Source organism: Dipodomys ordii, unplaced genomic scaffold (genome assembly GCF_000151885.1).
Source record: "Dipodomys ordii isolate 6190 unplaced genomic scaffold, Dord_2.0 Scaffold156, whole genome shotgun sequence".
Lineage (NCBI taxonomy): Eukaryota > Metazoa > Chordata > Mammalia > Rodentia > Heteromyidae > Dipodomys > Dipodomys ordii.
Window position 1 is genome coordinate 680,864 of NW_012267372.1, and position 19,338 is coordinate 700,201.

Here is a 19,338-nt window from a genome sequence, read left to right on the forward strand (position 1 = left end):
AGATGAGGTCAATAAAGCGAAAACAGACCTTTGTGTTACTAATTTATGCCAATTCAACGATTTTTTAAAGCACACTGGGTCTTCAAGAACTTCAACACAAGCAATAAATGTTACAATGACCACATGTGAAAGAGAGAGAGAAAGAGAACAGAAATGAAAGACACAAGACAGTCTTGACAAACAGCACTCAGCTTCCTGGATGCAGCCAGACCTGAACTCTAGTCAATTCAATCTTGGACTTTCATGTCAACCATAAAAACTGGATGATTAGCTGAGCACCGGTGGATCACGCCTGTCATCCTAGCTACTCAGGAGGCTGAGATCTGAGGGTCATGATTCAAAGCCAGCCTGGGCAGGAAAGTCCGTGAAACTCTTTAATCTCCAATAAACCACTAGAAAACTAGAAGTGGCGCTGTGGCTCAAGTGGTAGAGCGCTCACCTTGAGCTGAAGAGCTGAGAGATAGCACACAAGCCCAGAGTTCAAGCCCCATGACTGACCAAAAAAAAAAGACTGGGAGATTTGTTGTTGTTGTTGTTGGTCATGGGGCTAGAACTCTGGGCTTGGGCACTGTCCCTGGAGGATTGTGGGGTGTAAGACAACAGGAGGCGGGAATTAGAAACAGAGGCAGGGGAAGCAGTGTTTTCTTAGTGCTCCTCAGGGTTGAGGGGACACTGAAGAATGGGGATGGTTGATAACCCAGCCAGGAGAGTTTAGAGGGTGTGTTGGGAGAATTTGTGGCAAGAAGGATCAGAAGAGTGACTCACTGGAAAGTATGCATTGGTAGTGGGACAAGAAAGTCAACCTGAGGGTGTCCTGGTGCCCAAGAAAAACATACTTGTTACATGTTGAAATAGAAGAAAACCTTATATAAATGGACACATCAGAAGTCCATGATGTCAGCAAGCATTCAACTTTACAGAAGAGTTTCCTGGCAGCTAAGGCAATAAGGGAAATGCGTTTGTTAAAATGATTTCCAGCTGCGGGTGTGGCTCAAGTGGTAGAGTGCTCGCTGAGCAAGGACAAGACCCTGGGTTCAATCCTCAATGCTAAAAAAGAAAAAGGTTGTCCAGGCACCGGTGGCTCACACCTGTCATCCTAGCCACTGAGGAGGCTGAGATCTGAGGGTCTTGGTTCAAAACCAGCCTGGGCTAGAAAAGGTTTTGAGACTTTCCTGATCTCTAGTTAACCAGCAAAGAGCCAGAGCCCTGCTAGGCAAGAGCTCAACCACTGAGCTACCATTTCAGCCCAAAGACCCCTGACGGGTGTGGGCACAGCAGCTGTTGTGCCAGCTGGCTTCGGTGGTGGGCATCCCGGGCTCTTCACCATGATTTGGGTGCTGGTGGTGGAATAGGCCCAGTGGAGACCAAGGCTCAGGATCCAGCTCCATTCCCAGCGCACCAGCGCCCCCTGGTGGAAAGCTCCATTCATAGCACACCATCGCCACCTGGTAGACAATCTGTCAACTACACTCTAGGTGTCTTAAAGGGCCCCTCCCTGGCACCTTGCACCCCCAACTACTGCATGGGTGTGTCTCCTGTCTGGTGGCATGACCATCCTGTCTTTGGCAAACAAAGCTTCCTTCAGACAACAGAGGTGATGCACCTCTAAATTCTCATGAGGTGGTCCCTGCTAGCAAATGAGCCAGAAGTAAGAGGCCTTTGGTCTGCATAGCTGACATTCTCCACCTTATTCCTACCTCAGCCCCAGGAGGGGCTAGCAAAAGCCAGGTGAGAATCACAGCCACATGGAAACAAGAGGGAGGGGAACTCAGGGCCTGGGCACAATCCTTGAGCTTTTCTCCACTCAAGACTAGCACTCTGCCACTTTGAGCCACTGTGCCACTTCTGGTTTTCCAGTGTTTAATTGAGATAAAAGTCTTAGGGACTTTTATCCTAGGCTGGCTTTCAGCTTCGATCCTCAGATCTTAGCTTCCTGAGTAGCTGGGATGACAGGCCTGAGCCACCAGTGTGTGGCTTCTGCAATCTTTTGTTTCTTAGCAATTCTTGTTTTTCTTTCTCTACCCACAATATAAACAGAGAGGGTCGAGATTCAATGCCCTGACCTGCATTCATATCGTGCTCCCCACCAAAGGACATATGTCAGCTGGGCAGGAGTGGCTCACTTCTGTAATCCTAGCTACTCAGGAGGCTGAGATCTGAGGATCATGGTTCATAGCCAGCCCAGACTAGAAAGTCCAGGAGACCCTTATCTTGAATTAACTTTGAGAAAACCAGAAGTGGCGCTGTGGTTCAATGTGGTAGAGGGCTAATACTGAGCTGAACTCAGGGACCGTGCCCAGGCACAGAGTTCAAGCCCCACCCCCCGCCACGGCCCACACACAAACTTGTAATAGGAGGATGGGGGGCCCGGGGACACCTGGGAGCAGCCCAGGTGAGGACAGGAGAGGACCCTAGAGTGCCTGGGTGGGGGAGATGGAGGGGGACAGGAAGGCAGGCCCCTCGCTCAATACAAAGCCAGGAAACTTGCTGTTTTTATTAGGGCATTTCTCAAATTGCTGGGGAGAGCGTAGAGAGGGAGGCACAGGATATTAAAATATGGGGTGCTCAGTGCATCCACAAAAACTGACCCCGTTCCCCAACCCCTTGTACTTGGGTGAAAAAGAAACCCATTCTGAAATGGCAGCGCTGCCCACATTTATTTGGGGGTGATGGGACATCCGGGACACATCCGGGCCAGCATAGTCACCCCAGCTCCTCCTTTCCCCTCCAGCATCCTGGATTGTACAATGCCGTACCTTATCACCCTCCACACAGACTGCATTGTACAGTAGGAAAGGTATTAATTGAAATTACACGGGGAAATTTAAGACTGTGGTTGGTGACCAATCTGAACAAGGAAATGGGGCGGGGAAAGCAAATAGAGGAATTGTTTTCTCCTCTAGTGTAAACTGGCAGAAAGAAGGTGTCACCTTGAGAATGCAACAAGTCAGCTGAGGATTTCCCCTGGCATCCCAGCTACTCAGGAGGCTGAGATCTGAGGATCACAATTCAAAACCAGCCTGGAGCAGGAAAATCGGTGAGACTCTTATCTCCAATGAAGTTCCAAAAATCAATCTGGAAGTAGAACTGTGCCTCAAGTGGTAGAGCAATAACCTTGAGCAAGAAAAGAAACAAAAACAAAACCGCAGGGACAGCCCCTAAGTCCTGACACACACACAAGCCTCAGGACAGACACACACATGCACACACACACACACACACACACACAAAAGCAGAAGGAAAACCAAGACACTTACCTCTTACATAAGGTAAGGGAAGTGGTCAGCAGAGTCCAATGCTACCCAGTTGCTCAAGGTCATGGAGCAGCTAGTATGGGGCAGGATGGAAATTGAAGACCAAGTAACTGTATGATAATGACACTGACGTAAAGAGGCACTTGGGAACTCTGAGACCCCTGCATCACACGACACACAGTTGTAATGTTAGAGATAGGGTAACACCATCTATTTTTTTTTTTTTTGGTCAGGTCTTGGGGCCTGAACTCTGGGCTGGGCGCTGCCCCTCAGCTCTTCAGCTCAAGGCGAGCGCTCTACCACTTGAGCCACAGAGCCACTTTCAGCTTTTTCTGCTTATGTGGTGCTGAGGAATGGAACCCAGGGCCTCAGGCATGCAAGGCAAGCGCTCTACCACTGAGCCACCTTCCCAGCTCATTATTCTTTTTTTTTTTTTTTAATGGACCCATACTATAAAGAAAAATAATTGGGGCTGGGAAGGTGGCTCAGTGGTAGAGCGCTTGTCTTGCATGCATGAAGCCCTGGGTTCAATTCCTCAGCACCACATAAGCAGAAAAAGCCGGAAGTGGTGCTGTAGTTCAAGTGGTGAAGCACTAGCCTTGAGCTGAAGAGCTGAGGGACAGTGCCCAGGCCGAGTTCAGGCCCATGACTGACCCAAAAAAAAAAAAGAAAAATAATTTACTGCCAGGCGCTGGTGGCTCACGCCTCTAATCCTAGCTTCTCAGGAGTCTGAGATTTGAGAATTGCAGTTTATAGCCAGCTCAGGCAGGAAAAGTCATGAGACTCTCATCTCCAATAAACCACCAGAAAACCAGAAGCAGCACTGTGGCTCAAGTAGTAGAGTGCTCACCTTGAGCTGAAGAGCCCAGGGACAATGCCCAGGGTTAGAGTTCAAGCCCCTTGACCGACAAACAAAAAAACTACTTGATTGTTATTGTAGAGGTGATGTACTGCAGTATTATAATTACATGAGTTAAGTAACAAGTACTTTTCCTTTCCCACAATCTCTTTGTTTTTGGCTGGTCCTGGGTCTTGAACTCAGGGCCTGGGTACTGTCTCTGTGCTTTTTTGCTCAAGGCTAGTGCTCTACCACTTGGGCCACAGCATGACTTCTGGCATTTTTTGAGTCGTTTATTGGAGATAAGAGTCTTACAAGCCGGACCCCAGTGGCTCATGCCGGGAATCCTAGCTACTCAGGAGGCTGAGATCTGAGGATCGTGGTTCAAAGCCAGCTCAGACAGGTGAGACTCTTATCTCCAATAAACCACTAGAAAACTGGAAATGATGCTTTGGCTCAAGTGGTAGAGCGCTCACCTTGAGCTAAGGGACAGCGCCCAAGCTCAGAGTTTAAGCCCCATGACCGACACTTTCCTGCCAGAGTTGGCTTTGAATCAGGATCCTCAGATCTCAGCCTCTCAAGCAGCTAGGATTACAGGCGTGAGCCACTGGTGCCTGGCTTTGTGAAATTCATCTCCAAATAACTATTTAAATCCATCTGGAAGTAGAGCTGTGCCTCAAGTGGTAGAGCACTAACCTTGAACAAGAAAAAAAAAAGCCCCAGGGACAGTCCCCAAGCTCTGGGTTCAAGCCCCAGGACACACACACACACACACACACACACACACACACAAGCAGAAGGAAAACCAAGACACTCTTACCTCTTACATAAGGTAAGGGAAGTGGTCAGCAGAGTCCAATGCTACCCAGTTGCTCAAGGTCATGGAGCAGCTAGTATGGGGCAGGATAGAAACTGAAGACCAAGTAACTGTATGATACATGACACTGACGTAAAGAGCCATTTGGGAACTCAGTGAGATCCCCCACATCAAATGACCCACAGTTATAATGTGAGCGATAGGGTAAAGGTCTAAAAGTACAACAAAATAATAGTATCTTTTATTGTTGTTGTTATTATCATTGTTAGCTGTTGGGGCTTGAACTCTGGGCCTGGGCACTGTCCCTCAGCTCTTCAGCTCAATGCTTTCCTGCCCTGGCTGGCCTTGAATGGTGATCCTCAGGTCTTAGCCTCCACAGTAGCTGGGATTACAGGCATAAGCCACCAGCCTACACACCTTCTCTGGGCTTTTGTGCTCAGGACTGGTGCCTACCCACTTGAGCCACAGCTCCCCTTCTGCCCCACGACTGACCAAAAAAAAAAAAAAAAAGCAGCTGAGGGACAGTGCCCAGGCCCTGAGTTCAAGTCCCAGGACTGGCAAAAAAAGAAAAATAAAAAGATCACTAAAACAGGAGGGCAGCAGCAAGCAGCAGCCAGGCACTCTGCCCTGGAATTTCCCAGGAAGCCCTGGGGATAGGGATCCTACATGGGTCAAATGCCCCAGTTAAGTCCCGAAGGGTGAACTTTGTCCCCAGCCCTCCCACAGTGTGTTCCTAGAGATGAGGGCCTCCCTCCTGGCCCTAATGGAACACCTGGGATCTAGGAACCTTCTGTGATCACCTCCATGTTGCCAGTGGGGAAACTGAGGCACACAAAGGTGTACTGGCTTTCACATACCAGAAAGCCATCAGAATCAAGGCAGCAGGCTGGCGCCGGCTTTCACTAAGTGATTTCCCCTGTGCCCCCACTTGGATCTTACCCAGCTGGCACGGGGTGGGGGGGAGAGGGGTCCCCAACACCCATCTGCTATGGTGCTGCAAGGGTTAAATGCCCTCCGCCTCTGGCCTAGTTGTTCAAAATGGGAGTCTTTTGTTAGTTCAGTTCCTGGTGAAAGTAGGAAGTGAGCCAAAGCCCTGGGGCTCCTGCTCCTGAGTGTGTGTGTGTCCATATTCCAAAGTCCTGGGGCTCCCTGCTCTGCTCCTGGTGTGTGTGTGTGCGTGTGTGTGTGTGTGTGTGTGTGTGTGTGTGTGTGTGTGTGTTGGGTGGGTCAGAAGACACAAAGCAGGGCCCATATTCCAGCTGGGGTTCTGGAAAACTCATGCCAAAGTACTTCAGGGCATGGTCAGGCCACCCTTTCCTACCTAGACTGTGCCTCAACCCAGCCCTGCCCAGGAGGAAGCTGAACTTGGGGACCCCTGTGCCAAGCCCAGGAAGTTCTCTTAGGATGTGAAGCAAGCTCTGCCCTGCCCCCACTGCCCCAGCAGATAAAAGGCAGCCAGGCCCTGGGCACACACACACTCCTACAAAACCCTCTGTACCCTACTAGCCATGCCCAGATCCTACATGCTGTTGGCCTGTGCCCTCCTTGCCCTCCTGGGCCTGGGAAGCAGCTGTGGCCCCATTGTCCCCCGAGGGGAGTGGGGGGCCCTGGTGTCCAAGTGCGCGGATCCCCTGCAACTGCCTGCCCGCCTTGTGGTGATCTCCCACACTGCCGGCAGCACCTGCGCCAGCCCAGCCCTGTGCGAGCAACAGGTTCGGAACGTCCAGAGCTACCACATGCGGACCAAAGACTGGTGTGATGTGTCCTACAAGTGAGTGAGGGAGGCCTGCAGGAACGGGGTGCTCAAGGCGCGTCCTGGGGCTTGGTGGTGCTAGGCAGGTGCTCTGCCACCCACCTCCATTCTACACCCCAGCCCTGCCCTTCAGGGTTCTAGACTTGCCCTGCTGCACCCCACGCAGCTTGCTCAACTTGGGGAGGAGATCTTGGCTTCTTCTCCAGGGCCCGCTTAAGCTCCATAAAGAGATCCTTTCTAAAGGCTGGGCTTTTTGGGGACCAGCACACGGTGCTGAGTCCTGGGGCCAGTGTCAGGCCTTGGAGGTGGCTCTGTAGGGGACACAGGGCCCTAGTCCTGAAGGATGGGGGGGACAGGTGAGCAGGGTTGGAGGGGACAGGGCCTCAGGGGGTGCAGGGAGAACCTTTTTTTGCTAGGGAGGGGAGGCTCCAACTTTCTTCTCAGCATAACAGGTAGGGTTCCAGGAAAGAGGGAACATTTGAACTTGGGCCAAGGTAAGTTTGGGAATGGCCTGCAGAACTTACTGGAAATGCAGGTTACCAGGCCCCACCCTGGATTGCCTCAGTATAGCCAATTCAGAAAAACCTAGAAGCTATGGGGCTTTCCCTAGCCCTTCCAGCTCCAGAGTTGATCGTTCATTCATCGATCTAGGTCTCTGGCTCGGACCCTCCCATCCTCCATGGAGAGGGAGGAACCTGGTACCCCAAGCCAGGTGCAGTAGGGCACACCTGTAATCCCAGCGTTCAAAAGGCAGCGTTCAAAAGGTGGATACCAAGTTCACCGCCAAGTCAGGCTGTGTCATGAGACCCTATCCCCAAACCACAAGAAAAAGTCAATGAATTGCTTTATGGAAAAGTGGATTCCCCTTCTGGGCTTCAGGGTGTGAGGGCGGCAGCTGCAGTGCCCTGCTGGCTTGGGTGCTGGGGCGTGGGAGCTGCTGGGGAGGGGGGGGAGTCCCCCCCCAGCCCTCAGGCGCTCACCGGACGTGCCTCCCGCCCAGCTTCCTGATCGGAGAAGATGGCCTGGTGTACGAGGGCCGCGGCTGGCGCACCAAGGGCGCCCACTCTGGTCCCGCCTGGAACTCCCTCGCCATCGGCATCACCTTCATGGGCAACTACATGGGTGCGTGGCGCGGGGGAGGGCGGGCAGGGGTCTTGAGAGCCGTGCCTGGTGCAAGGTGGGTAAGTCGGAGTTCCCAGCCCCACCTCCTCTTGGGCTAGTGGGGGGCTAGAGAAGGTCCTGGTGAGCGCTGTGGGGCCAGACTCCGAGGCCTGGGGGGAGACCAGTGCCCATCGCGGGACCAGGGTGCTTGCCGAGGGCACCCCTGGGTCCTACACCAGCCTACACCCTGGGTCCTCCAACAGCCCTATGGGAGCCGGCACTGTTCTCACCGTTGGGAGGGGGGAGGGAGGGGGCAGAGGGAGGGGGGCAGAGGGGGAGGGAGGGGGTGGAGAGACGCGGTGTGGAGGGGAGGGGGAGGGGGGATGGAGGAGAGGGGGGAGACAGCATGGAGGGGAGAGGGAAGCAGCGTGGAGGGCGGGGTCCGATCAGACCCCCCACCCTGTGTGCCCCACAGAGCGCGCGCCCCCACCGCGCTCCATCCGGGCACTGCGGAGCCTGCTGGACTGCGCTGTGGACCGCGGCTACCTGACCTCCAACTACCAGCTCAAAGGCCACCGGGACGTGCAGCAGACGCAGTCCCCGGGCGATCAGCTCTACAACATCCTCCAGAGCCTGCCGCACTACCACAAGTGAGGGCACCGGAGCCCCACCGCCCCTTCCCCAATAAACACGCAGCTCTGGAGTGATGAGCAGGTCCCGTCCATGCGCCCCGCCCCCTCTCCCGGGCCCTCCCCCCACCCTGATCACAGACCCTGAGACCCCAGCCCGAATTGCAACATAGCTCAGACCCCCAAGGCCTCAGGTCAGAAGCCGGGGATCCACACCAAGCGGGTCTGGATGACAGCAGCCCCGCGGGGACCATGCAGGACCCCCACCCAGCAAACCCCATCCACTCCCCAGGAATCAACCACAAACCAGGGGGCTCAGGCCCCATTAACCACCCCACCCCGCAGCAGCCGGAAGCTAAGGGGGTCCCAAGGACCAACATTTATTTACAAAATCCACAAGCCCCGCCCCCCAGCAGGCGGGGTGGGGCTTGGGGTGGGCGGGGCGCAGCCCCACCCCGCCCGTCAGGACCGCGTGTCCAGCCGGTTCATGTACTCCTGCAGGGCCTTCAGGCGCGCGTCTATCTCAGCCATGTCCACGGCCTGGTGGTCCGAGCTGTACTCTGTGGGCGCAGGCGTGGGGGTGTGAAGCAGACCCCTCATGGTCATCCCTATGGTCACACCCATGGGTGTGACTGGGAGGGCCCGGCAGGGGTCCCAGGCTCACCTTTGATGGGGACCCAGCCCCCTGAGTTGGCCAGGCGTTTCTGATGACCTCTGCGCTCCCGGGGGCTGGGCTTCTGGTGTGGAGGAGAGGGAGAGTCAGGGAGGCACCTGCCCCACAGGAGAACCCCAAATCTAAGGCCCAAGTAGCACACATATTAAGCTCATGTGGGGTGTCACGGGGGCGGGCAGGGGAACGAGGCCCCGGGTCACACAGGCGTGGAAGGAGGGGCTGGCCTTGCCAATTGAGGAAGACCCACAAACAGCCTCCCCCACCCCCGCCCTCCACCCAAGAGCCCCAGTGACATTCCCAGGAGGCACGGAGGTCACTCACAACGTCCTGCCCATTCCAGGGTGTGGGGCTGGCTGGCTTCCCTCGAGCTCGAGAGCGGATGCTGGGAAGATGGAGAATCGAGGCACATGGGGGGCGGGGCCCGGCCCCTGGCCACTCCCACCTGGCCCCTGTGCAGAGGATCCCGCCCCCAAGCTGGGCAAGAAGACCAATCAATGCAGAAGCCCCGCCCCTTCCAGGAGGCTGGTCCCGCCCTGGGCAGCCAGGGTTACCCTCTGGTGAGGGACTCCGAGAAGTCCTCCAGCTCGCTGGCGGAGCTGGCCGAGGAATAGCGGCTGCGGAAGCTGTCCACTGCGGGGAGAGGGGACCGGGGTGAGCCGGTGGGCCTGGGCCGCCGCCCAGGCCCGCGCCCCCCGTCGGGCCCGTGGTTACCCGAGGAGCTGCGGTGCCGGGAACGGTTGGCGGCGTCCCCTCGGCCCCTCTCGGTAGCAGGGGGCCGCGTGGGCCGAGACCACGAGACCGAGGGTCCGTCTCCGCTTCCTCCACTGCCTCGGCGGTTCCGCTGCTGCTGCTGCTGCTGCCTGGGAAGCGGGGAGGAGAGGGCCCGGCTGGGGCACGGGGCACGGGGGGACCGCGGGGCGGCCCGGGGGAGGCAGGAGCCGGCAGGGGTGTGGGCAGCGGCCGCGGGCACTCACTTCATCCGGATCTCCCTCTGCTTCTTCTCCTTGGCTTTCACGAAGGCCGTGGGGTCGAAGCGTGGCGCGCGACTACCTAGGGCAGAACGGGCTGTGCGGAGGCGGGGGTCACGCGCAGGGCCCCCCGGGCCGGGCAGGACCGCACGGGCACCGACCTGTGGGAGAGGGCGAGGAGCGGGCGGGCCGGCCTCGGCCCCGGGCCCCGCGGCTGCTCTCTCGGGATGAGGAACGGGTGACCCCGCGACCCCGAGACGTGGAGCGCTCCCGGGACAGCGAGGCCCGCTCTTCGCGGGACGCGGGCGGCACCACCGGCGGAGTGCGTCTCCTGAGAGCAAGGGACCGTGGTCACTTTCCCGCCCGCCCGAGCCCACGCCTCAGGGACGCCTTTTTGTCCTTGAACCCCAATCATTCCCGCTCCGGTTCCGGTGACCCCAACGGTGCAGGGAACATCACCTGGCTCCCGGAGACTCAAGAAAACCTCAGACCCCGCCCACAATTAGTAGTCCAATTCCTGTGCCTCAGCAGTTCATCAGGCCCCGCCCACCCTGAGCCGGCCCATCCAAGAAGCCTACCACAGCCCCCTCTGGTCCCCGCCCATCTCATCTCCCTGTCTCCGCCCACGCCAAGTCCGCCCACCCACGGAGCCTACCACAGCCCGCCCTCCTCCAGTCCCCGCCCATCTCATCTCCCTGTCTCCGCCCACCCTGAGCCCACCCTTACCCCCTCTTGTACGAGGCCAGCTCAGCGTGGAGCGTCTTCAGCCGGGCTCTCAGGCTCCGCTCCGACGCCTTCACCTCCTCGAGCTGTGGGGATGGAGGAGGAAATCAGGGGCTCCTGTCCAGGCCTAAGTCCACGCCCCTCGGCAAGGTGGAGCCCAGGGATGAGAATCCAAGCTAGGGCCCCGCCCGTCTGCCGTCTGCCCGCCCCTCACCTCCTTGGCCAGGCGGTGGCAGTCCTGGCTGCGGCGGGTCGAGGTCTGGTGCACGAAGCCCCGCTCCTGCCGTAGCTCCAGCTCCAGGCCCCGCACCAGCCCGCGTAGCGCCTCGGCCTCTTGGCGCGCAGCCCGGGCAGCCATCGCCTCCTCCCGGGAGCGGCCCAGCTGGGCCTCCAGCTCTCGCTTCTCTGCGGCCAGGCGTGACACCCTAGGAGGAGGGAGGAGGGAGGGCTGGAACGGTGCCGCATCCCCATTCCCTGCCAGGAGTGGGCAAGGCTCCTGTCTCCTCCCCACCAAAGGGGAACAAGGTCTCCCCACACCTGGTAGAGGGCGATCAAGGTCTTACCATCCCTTCTGTGGGAGGAGGGGCGCGACACATCCCACCCCCACCCCACCCACCAGGTGGAGGAGACCCCGCCTCCCACACAAACCCTACCCCTTTGCAGAGGGGAGGGGAGAAACACAGCTGTGCCCAGCCTGGATTGAACAGATCTCATCAACCTAGGCAGCAGCGCTGGGGTCCATCCTCCCCCGCCCCCAGCCAGGTCCTGTCTTCCACTCTACTAGAGGACTCTATTAAATTCAAGTCTGACCAATTCACTATCATGTTCCAAACACTTAATTAGCTGCTTAATTAGCTGTTTTGTTTTTTGAGCCAGGGTCTCAATGTAGATCCTCTTGCCTCCAGCCTATGAGTACTGGGATTGCAGTGTGCGCCAACACGCCCAGCTGCGCCAGCTCTATTTATGATAGCAAAAAAAGTTTAAAAAAACCATCATCAGAACCCAAAGAAGCCAGGCACTGGTGGCTCAGGCCTGTCATCCTATCTACTCAGGAGGCTGAGATATGAGTATCAAGGTTCAAAGCCAGCCTAGACAGGAAAGTCTGTGAGACTTATCTCCAATAAACTATCCCCCAAAACACTGGAAGTAGAACTGTGGCTCCAGTAGTAGAGTGCTAGCCTTGAGCACAAAAGCTGAAGGACAATGCCCTGGCTCTGAGTTTAAGCTCTAAGACTTTCACCTAAAAAAAAAAAAAAAAGACATGGGGCTGGGAAGGTGGCTCAGTGGTAGAGCGCTTGCCTTGCATGCCTGAGGCCCTGGGTTCGATTCCTCAGCACCACATAAGCAAAAAAAGAAAAAAGCCAGAAGTGGCACTGTGGCTCAAGTGGTAGAGCGCTAGCCTTGAGCTGATGAGCTGAGAGACAGCGCCCAGACCCAGAGTTCAGGCCCCGCGACCACACCCAAAAAAAAAAAAAGACAAGAATGGAGGATTAATCAGTGATGTCAAACAATGATTACAAACACTAAAAAAATTTAAAAGGATCTAATTAGATGAATATGTAATAATATAAAATCAATCATGTAAATATCAATATAATGTATATTTAAAGAACACACAAAAGTCCACCAAGCCGGGCACTGGTGGCTCACCCCTGTAATCCTAGCTACTGAGGAGGCTGAGATCTGAGGATTACAGTTCAAAGCCAGCCTGGGCAGGAAAGTCCGTGAGACTCTTATCTCCAATAAACCACTCAAAAACCGGAAGTGGCACTGTGACTGAAGCAGTAGAGCGCTCACCTTGAGCTGAAGAGCACAGGGACAGTGCCCAAGCCCAGAGTTCAAGCCCCACGACTGACAAAAAAAAAACCAAAAGTCCAACAAGATGGGTAAAATCTACAAAAAGTGTGACAGAATATTACTGAGTCATTAAATAAAACCCAAATAAACAGAGCTACTCTCTTTATAGTCTGGAATACTCACTATTTATAAAGATGCCATCTGTTCTCAAGCTGTTCTATTAAAAAATTATTACAACCTAGCTGGGCAGCAGTGACTCACACCTACAATCCCAGTTAGCTACTCAGGAGGCTGCGATCTGAGGACTATGGTTCAAAGCCAGCCAGAGCAAGAAAGTCCAAGAAACTCATCTCTAATTAACCACCAAAAAGCCAGAAGTGGAGCTCTATATATAGATGCTCTATATGTAGAGCATCAGCCTTGTGTGCAATACCTAAGGGACAATACCCAGGCCCTGAGTTCAAGCCCCAAGTCTAGCACATTCACACACAAAAAAGGCAGGCCCAGAACCAGAGAGCTAAGGAGGGACAGCCAGAGTAGGTGCACATGGAGTCCCGGCAATGCATGATGGGACATGCCCCTCCCAGACTCACTGCTCCCGCAGGTGCCAGATCTCCGTCTCCCTCGTCTCCCTTGTGTCCCGGGGGTTCTGGCCATCCAGCCCTCGAAGGCGGCTCAGCTCCTCCTTCAGTGAGCGGATGATGCCCTGTAGGACCACAGGGTCCGGCTTGCCCTGGTACGGGAGGGGCAGCGGGTAGTGAATCCTGAGGAGGGGGATTAAAATCGTGGCATCTCAGAGAGCAAGAATCTACCCCAGGAAAATAGCAGGGTGCAGAGAATACCAGTGAGCAGGACAACAGAGGCCCCAATTCCCATTCTAATGCTGTCCTGGTGGACATCCTTGCCGGCCCCTTACTCTATCTGTGCTTCACCCCAAAAGTCTCTAATGTATGCAGCCTGAGGGCACTGGGACAGGTATCCCAGGTGTAGTAGCAAGCAATGTCCTTGTCACCTGCTGGAGTAGACTGGCATTGTGTCCCCTGCAGAAAACACCAGAGCTCTGTGAGAGAATGGGCTTGGCCTGCCCTGACACCCCTTGGCTGGGAGGAGGGGCGTGATATTTAAATACCCCACCAAAGTTCTGGGTTTTTTTTTTTTTTTTTGGGTCCGGTCATGGGGCCTGAACTCTGGGCCTGGGCATTGTCCCTCAGCTCTTCAGCTCAAGGCTAGCGCTCTACCACCAGAGCCACAGCACTACTTCCACTTTTTTCTTTTTGCTCATGTGGTGCTGAGGAATCGAACCCAGGGCCTCAGGCATGCAAGGCAAGCGCTCTACCACTGAGCTACCTTCCCAGCCCCCTCTTAGTTCTTTTCAGGCATACTCAACCACCTACAATTCACTCAGGCCAGGGAACTTCCCACCTGATAACCCAGGAGCTACTTATTAGCAGATACTCCAGCCACTCCCTGCTGCCTGCCAGATCCTTTTCCCAGCATCCTTTTCACTTGAACTCTTCTAGCCAAATACTCTGGGAACATTTTTTTTTTTTTTTTTGTCGGTCGTGGGCCTGAACTCTGGGCGTGGGCACTGTCCCTCAGCTCTTCAGCTTAAGGATACCGCTCTACTACTTGAGCCACAGCACCACTTTTGGCTTTTTCTGCTTATGTGTTGCTGAGGAATTCAACCCAGGGCCTCATGCATGCATGGCAAGCACTATACCACAGAGCCACCTTCCCAGCCCCCATACTTTTTTGGTTTCCCTGATAAAAATCAGCAGATTCAGCCAGGTACTGGTGGCTCATGCCTTTCATCCTAGCTACTTGGAAGGCTGAGATCTCAGGATCTCTGTTCAAAGCCAGCTCTGGTAGGCAAGTGCTGTGAGACTATTAGCTCCAATGAACCACCAGAAAAATTGGAAGTGGTGCTATGGCTCAAGTGGTAGAGCACTAGGCTTAAGCAAAAGAGCTCAGGGAAAATGCCCAGGCCCTGAATTCAAGTCCCAAGACTGACCAAAAAAAAAAAAAAAATCAGATTAATTCAATTAGCAAACACAGCCTTGAGCCTCTTCTGGCTGCGTTGATACAGGTGCAATAGCTGGATGTCCAATAGCTATTTTATGACCATGAAGAAGACAAATACAGGCTCACAAAATCAACATGTTAGGAGTGATATAGGAAATTAAAAGCAAAAAGAAAAGAGTCTGAATCCCTAAGGGAAATGTTGAAGAACTGCCAGCTCATCTAGATGTGGTCAAGTATATTTGTTTAAATTAACTGGTAATGCTTATTTTACTATTTGTACTCCCACAGCAAGGACTCCAAAGGCATGGCTGGGCTTATAATCTGGTCATCTGGGTCACCAAGGCTCCACCCAGGCCCCTGCCCACCTGTCAAACTCCACGGAGTAGATGAGGATGAGGTAGCGCTTGGAGTTGAGCTGGGCTGATCTGGGGGCCAGCGTGCTGGGGCGGCCCCCCAGCTTGCGACTCCGAAGGGTCTCCAGGTCTGTGTAGGTCAGCAGGTCCAGGGTGACTGACTCGCTGCTCTGTTGAGGATAGGGAGGAATTAACTGCCCCCGTCTAGTCTCTGGGGTGGAGGGTCCCCAAGACCCTCTCCGGAGTCCATAAGGCCCAAAATGATTCTAACACAGACACAGTTATGTGCCCTTTTCATTGGAGGTGGGGATGGGGGAAAGGTGATGGCAAACCTGCAGGTGACAATGCTGCCCCCTGGTGGGACCAAGCCAGCTGCACCCAAGGGGGTGCAGTTAACTACAATGTTCAATATTACAGTTCTCCTTTTACTCCCCTCACATGGGTGTAAAGCAGTATTTTCCTATATATTTTTCAACCAAAGCATATCACAACAGACCGAACACAAGAAAAGTACATGCAAGCTGGGTGCCAGGGGCTAACACCTGTTATCCTAGCTACTCAGGAAGCTGAGATCTGAGGATCACAGTTCAAAGCTAGCTTGGGCAGGAAAGGCCATGAGACTCTTGATCTCCAATGAGCCACTGGAAAACTGGAATTGGCCCTGTGGCTCAAGTGTAGAGCACTCGCCTTCAGCTGAAGAGCTGAGGGATAGCGCTCAGGCCCAGAGTTCAAGCCCCATGACCAACCAAAAAAAAAAAAATTACATGCAAATCCAATGGCATTCTATTTTAAAGCGAAGACTTTTGTATTCTTCTTTAGTACTGAGGTCTATACTTAGTCAACTGGTATTCTATCATTTGAGCACACTTTCAGCCTGGCATTTTGATGAGGATTTTGAAGAAAGAGTCTCAACAGCTTTTCTGTCCAGGCTGGCCTTACACTGTGATCCTCCGATCTCAGCCTCATGAGAAGTTAGGATTATAGGGGTAAGCCACTGGCATTCAGCTAAACCAGAAATTAAAAAGACTTGGAAGGGCTAAGGCATCAGATTCCATCCTGAGCAGCCGACAAAAATGTAAAACGAGCCAGAGACTGGCAGCTCACGTCTATCATCCTAGCTACCTGGAAGACTGAGATTTGAGTACTGAGGTTCAAAGCCAGCAGGAAAGTCTATGAGACTCTTATCTACAATTAAACCACCAGAAAACTACACGTGGAGTTGTAGCTCAAAGTGGTAGAGCACTAGCCTTGAGCAAAAAAGAGCTCAGGGACAGAGCCCAGGCCCTGAGGTCAAGTCCCACGACCCACAACAACTCAAATGTGAAATGATGATACATCTCCAAGTTTTGGTTTTGGAAAATATGCATTAAAATGTTAGCCAGGCACAAGTAAGTGCCCCATGCCTGTAATCTAGCTACTTAGGAGGCTGAGATCTGAGGATCAGGGTTTGAAGCCAGCCCAGGCAGAAAAGGCCATGAGATTCTTATCTTCAATAAAAACTACTCAGGGGCTGGGAAGGTGGCTCAGTGGTAGAGCTCTTGCCTTGCATGCCTGAGGCCCTGGGTTCAATTCCCCAGCACCACATAAGCAAAAAGAAAAAAAAGCCGAAGTGGCGCTGTGGCTCAAGTGGTAGAGTGCTAGCCTTGAGCTGAAGAGCTGAGGGACAGCGTCCAGGCCTAGAGTTCAGGCCCCACAACTGGACTCAAAAAAAAAAAAAAGTTTAGATTTACATTTGCTCTCTCTCTCTCTTTTTGCCAGTCGGTCATGAGGCCTGAACTCTGGGCCTGGGCACCATCCCTCAGCCGTTCAGCTCAAGGTTAGTGCTCTACCACTTGAACTGCAACGCCACTTCCGGCTTTTTCTTTTTTTTTGTCGGTCGTGGGGCATGAACTCTGGGCCTGGGCGCTGTCCCTCAGCTCTTCAGCTCAAGAGGAGCACTCTTACCACTTGAGCTACAGCGCCACTTCCGGTTTTCTGGTGGTTTATTGGAGATAGGAGTCTCACAGTCTCTCCTGCCCGGGCTGGCTTTGAACCGCAATCCTCAGATCTCAGCCTCCTGAGTAGCTAGGACTACAGGCGTGAGCCACCAGCGCCCGGCACTTCCGGCTTTTTCTTATTTGGTGCTAAGGAATCAAACCCAGGGCTTCATGCTTGCAAGGCAAGCACTCTACCACTGAGCCACCTTCCTAGCCTCGCCCTTCCCCCCCCCCCATTTTTTGGTCAGTTATGGGGCTTGCACGGTGGGCCTGGGCACTGTCCCTGAGTTCTTCAGCTCAGGGTGAGTGTTCTACCAATTGAGTCACAGCACCACTTCCAGTTTCTGAGTGGTTTATTAGAGATAAAAGTTTCATGGACTTCTCTGCTGGGCTGGCTTTGAACTGGGATCCTTAGAGCTCAGCCTCCTGAGTAGCTAGGATTTCAGGTATGAGCCACTGGCACCTGGCTTTTTTTTGTACCAGTCTTGGGGCTTGAACTCAGGTCCTGGGCACAGTCCCTGAGCTCCTTTTGCTTAAGACTAACTCTCTACTACTTGAGCTAAAGTGCCACTTCCAGCTTTTTGGAGATAGTTTATTGGAGATAAAGAGTCTCACGGACTTTTCTGCCCAGGCTGGCTTTGAAGGTGGTCTTCAGCTCTCAGCCTCCAGAGGAGCTATGATTACAGGCCTGAGCCACCAGAGCCTGGCTCTGAATATTCTATATAAGAGTAATCATCATCCAACTCTTAATAAATCATTTGTATTTGAGAAAGATGAGAAAGCCTTGTCTCTTCAGTGAAACAGAAGACCTAAAGATACCTACTCACACCCAACAGGCATCTCCCCCAGGAGACTGGTCAAGAGAGTCCTCCCCTAGCATCACCAAGCACTCTGGGGACCAGCATCCTCCCTGTCCCTCCCCCCAGCTCCCTACCTGGGTGAGAGCCGACTCCATCATGTTACAGAAGATACTGAACTGCTTGAAGTTCCCTGTCTTGTGAGTCAGGTCTTCAATGACTAGGTGGGAAGAAAAGTCTCTCTAAGCCGGGCACCCACGCAGTTCACACCTGTCATCGTAGCTACTCAGGAGGCTGAGATCTGAGGATCATGGTTCAAAGCCAGCCCGGGCAGGAAAGTCTGTGAAACTCTTATTTCCGATTAACCACCAGAAAACTGGAAGTGGTCCTCTGGCTCAAGTAGTAGAGCGCTTGCCTTGAGCTGAAGAGCTCAGGGACTGGGCTCAGGCCCCCAATTCAAGCCCCACAACCGACAAAAAGAAAAAGAAAAAAAAATCTCTCTTGAAATCTGACCATTTGCCCCGGCTAAGGGCCAGGCATCCAAGGTCTTCCTCATCCCCCACCTTTGGTTCTTGTGGCCTGAGGAAATAGGGCCTCCACCCCTCCCCACCTTGGAAAGGTTCTGATGAGCTAGAAGAGGCGAGAGGAGGGACTATCAGCTGTCTCATTGGTTGGCCTCATTTTCCAGGGAACAGCTGATCTCAGTGGGGGGAGAGGCAAGCCCACCCCACAGTGCCATACTCACAGCTGGCATCGAACTCTCCCCGCCACTGGTCAGCCGTCATGCGGTCCTCCACCTCCAGCTCCAGTACCTGCCCAGAAACCACCATGCGCACTGCATGCTCCACACCACGGAAGACATAGTCCACCTGCAGGCCAGCTGGCTGGTCCATGGGCCCCGTCACTGGAGAAGGCAAGGGGATGGAGGAACTGAGGACCCAGACTCCGGAGCTGACAGGCCCAGGATGCACCTCCTCATCCACCACATGTCATCCATCACTCATCAGCCAAGGCACTTTGGGAGAAGGACTTGAGGGCAAACTGGAAAGGGGGGACCATCAGTGCTGGGGCTCAGAGGGGACATCTGAGCAGAGCTGAAGGGGGTGAGTGAGGGAACTGGGTAGTCATCTGGATGGAGAAAGAACTCCAGATCCAGAAACCGATGATACCCTGAGCTCATTGGCACTGAATTAAGCAGTGATTTTATTCCTCAGTCCTGTGAGTATAAACACCCAACCTTAATAGCAAGAGTTACAATTGTGAAGAAACCCATTACAAAGGGCTGGGCTGGGGGAGATTCAGACCTCTGCCCTCCCCCCAGGATTGTAGATGGCGGTTCACAACAAGGTCCCTGGCTGCCTGGGTTTCCATCCTTACTTAACCTCTCCATGGGCCATAATTGGGTGACAGCCTAGGGCTAGGAGAGTGCTGAGAGAAACCACATTATACCCTTAACATACTCAAAGTCTCCAGGGAATCTGAGGCTGCGCAAGAAAAGGAGGCTGCAACCTGGGCACTGGTGGCCTACACCTCTAACCCTAGCTACTCAGGAGGCTGAGATCTGAGGATCACAGTTCAAAGCCAGCCTGGGCAGGAAAGTCCATGAGACTCTTATCTCCAATAAACCACCAGAAAAC

The 19,338-nt window shown here is 54.0% G+C and overlaps 2 protein-coding genes across 3 annotated transcripts in view; one reads left to right on the forward strand and one right to left on the reverse strand.

Annotated features, from left to right (window-relative positions):
- Nucleotides 1-6,388: 6,388 nt before the first annotated feature.
- On the forward strand, nucleotides 6,389-8,459 carry Pglyrp1 (peptidoglycan recognition protein 1). Its single transcript, XM_013032654.1, has 3 exons — nucleotides 6,389-6,680; nucleotides 7,663-7,784; nucleotides 8,239-8,459. The coding sequence occupies exons 1-3, from the start codon at nucleotides 6,418-6,420 to the stop codon at nucleotides 8,415-8,417; spliced, it is 564 nt and encodes a 187-aa protein (XP_012888108.1). The 5' UTR covers nucleotides 6,389-6,417; the 3' UTR covers nucleotides 8,418-8,459.
- Nucleotides 8,460-8,777: 318 nt separating this feature from the next.
- Nucleotides 8,778-19,338, reverse strand: part of Ccdc61 (coiled-coil domain containing 61) — a 14,304-nt gene continuing 3,743 nt past the window's right edge. For both annotated transcript variants that reach the window (XM_013032568.1, XM_013032567.1), the window contains exons 2-14: nucleotides 18,447-18,605; nucleotides 17,839-17,921; nucleotides 14,941-15,098; nucleotides 13,147-13,317; nucleotides 10,971-11,181; nucleotides 10,760-10,842; nucleotides 10,195-10,364; nucleotides 10,040-10,115; nucleotides 9,777-9,925; nucleotides 9,617-9,695; nucleotides 9,387-9,447; nucleotides 9,057-9,129; nucleotides 8,778-8,952 (exon numbers count right to left, since the gene is read on the reverse strand). In XM_013032568.1, the coding sequence (XP_012888022.1) occupies nucleotides 8,855-8,952; nucleotides 9,057-9,129; nucleotides 9,387-9,447; nucleotides 9,617-9,695; nucleotides 9,777-9,925; nucleotides 10,040-10,115; nucleotides 10,195-10,364; nucleotides 10,760-10,842; nucleotides 10,971-11,181; nucleotides 13,147-13,317; nucleotides 14,941-15,098; nucleotides 17,839-17,921; nucleotides 18,447-18,594 (1,560 nt within the window). In that variant the 5' untranslated portion in view covers nucleotides 18,595-18,605 and the 3' untranslated portion in view covers nucleotides 8,778-8,854. The remainder of the gene's footprint in view (nucleotides 8,953-9,056; nucleotides 9,130-9,386; nucleotides 9,448-9,616; nucleotides 9,696-9,776; nucleotides 9,926-10,039; nucleotides 10,116-10,194; nucleotides 10,365-10,759; nucleotides 10,843-10,970; nucleotides 11,182-13,146; nucleotides 13,318-14,940; nucleotides 15,099-17,838; nucleotides 17,922-18,446; nucleotides 18,606-19,338) is intronic.

Coding starts and splice junctions, on each gene's coding strand:
- Pglyrp1 (XM_013032654.1), top strand. CDS start 6,418: ATGCCCAGATCCTACATGCTGTTGGCCTGTGCCCTCCTTGCCCTCCTG. Junction 6,681..7,662: donor TGGTGTGATGTGTCCTACAA/GTGAGTGAGGGA, acceptor CCTCCCGCCCAG/CTTCCTGATCGGAGAAGATG. Junction 7,785..8,238: donor CTTCATGGGCAACTACATGG/GTGCGTGGCGCG, acceptor TGTGCCCCACAG/AGCGCGCGCCCCCACCGCGC.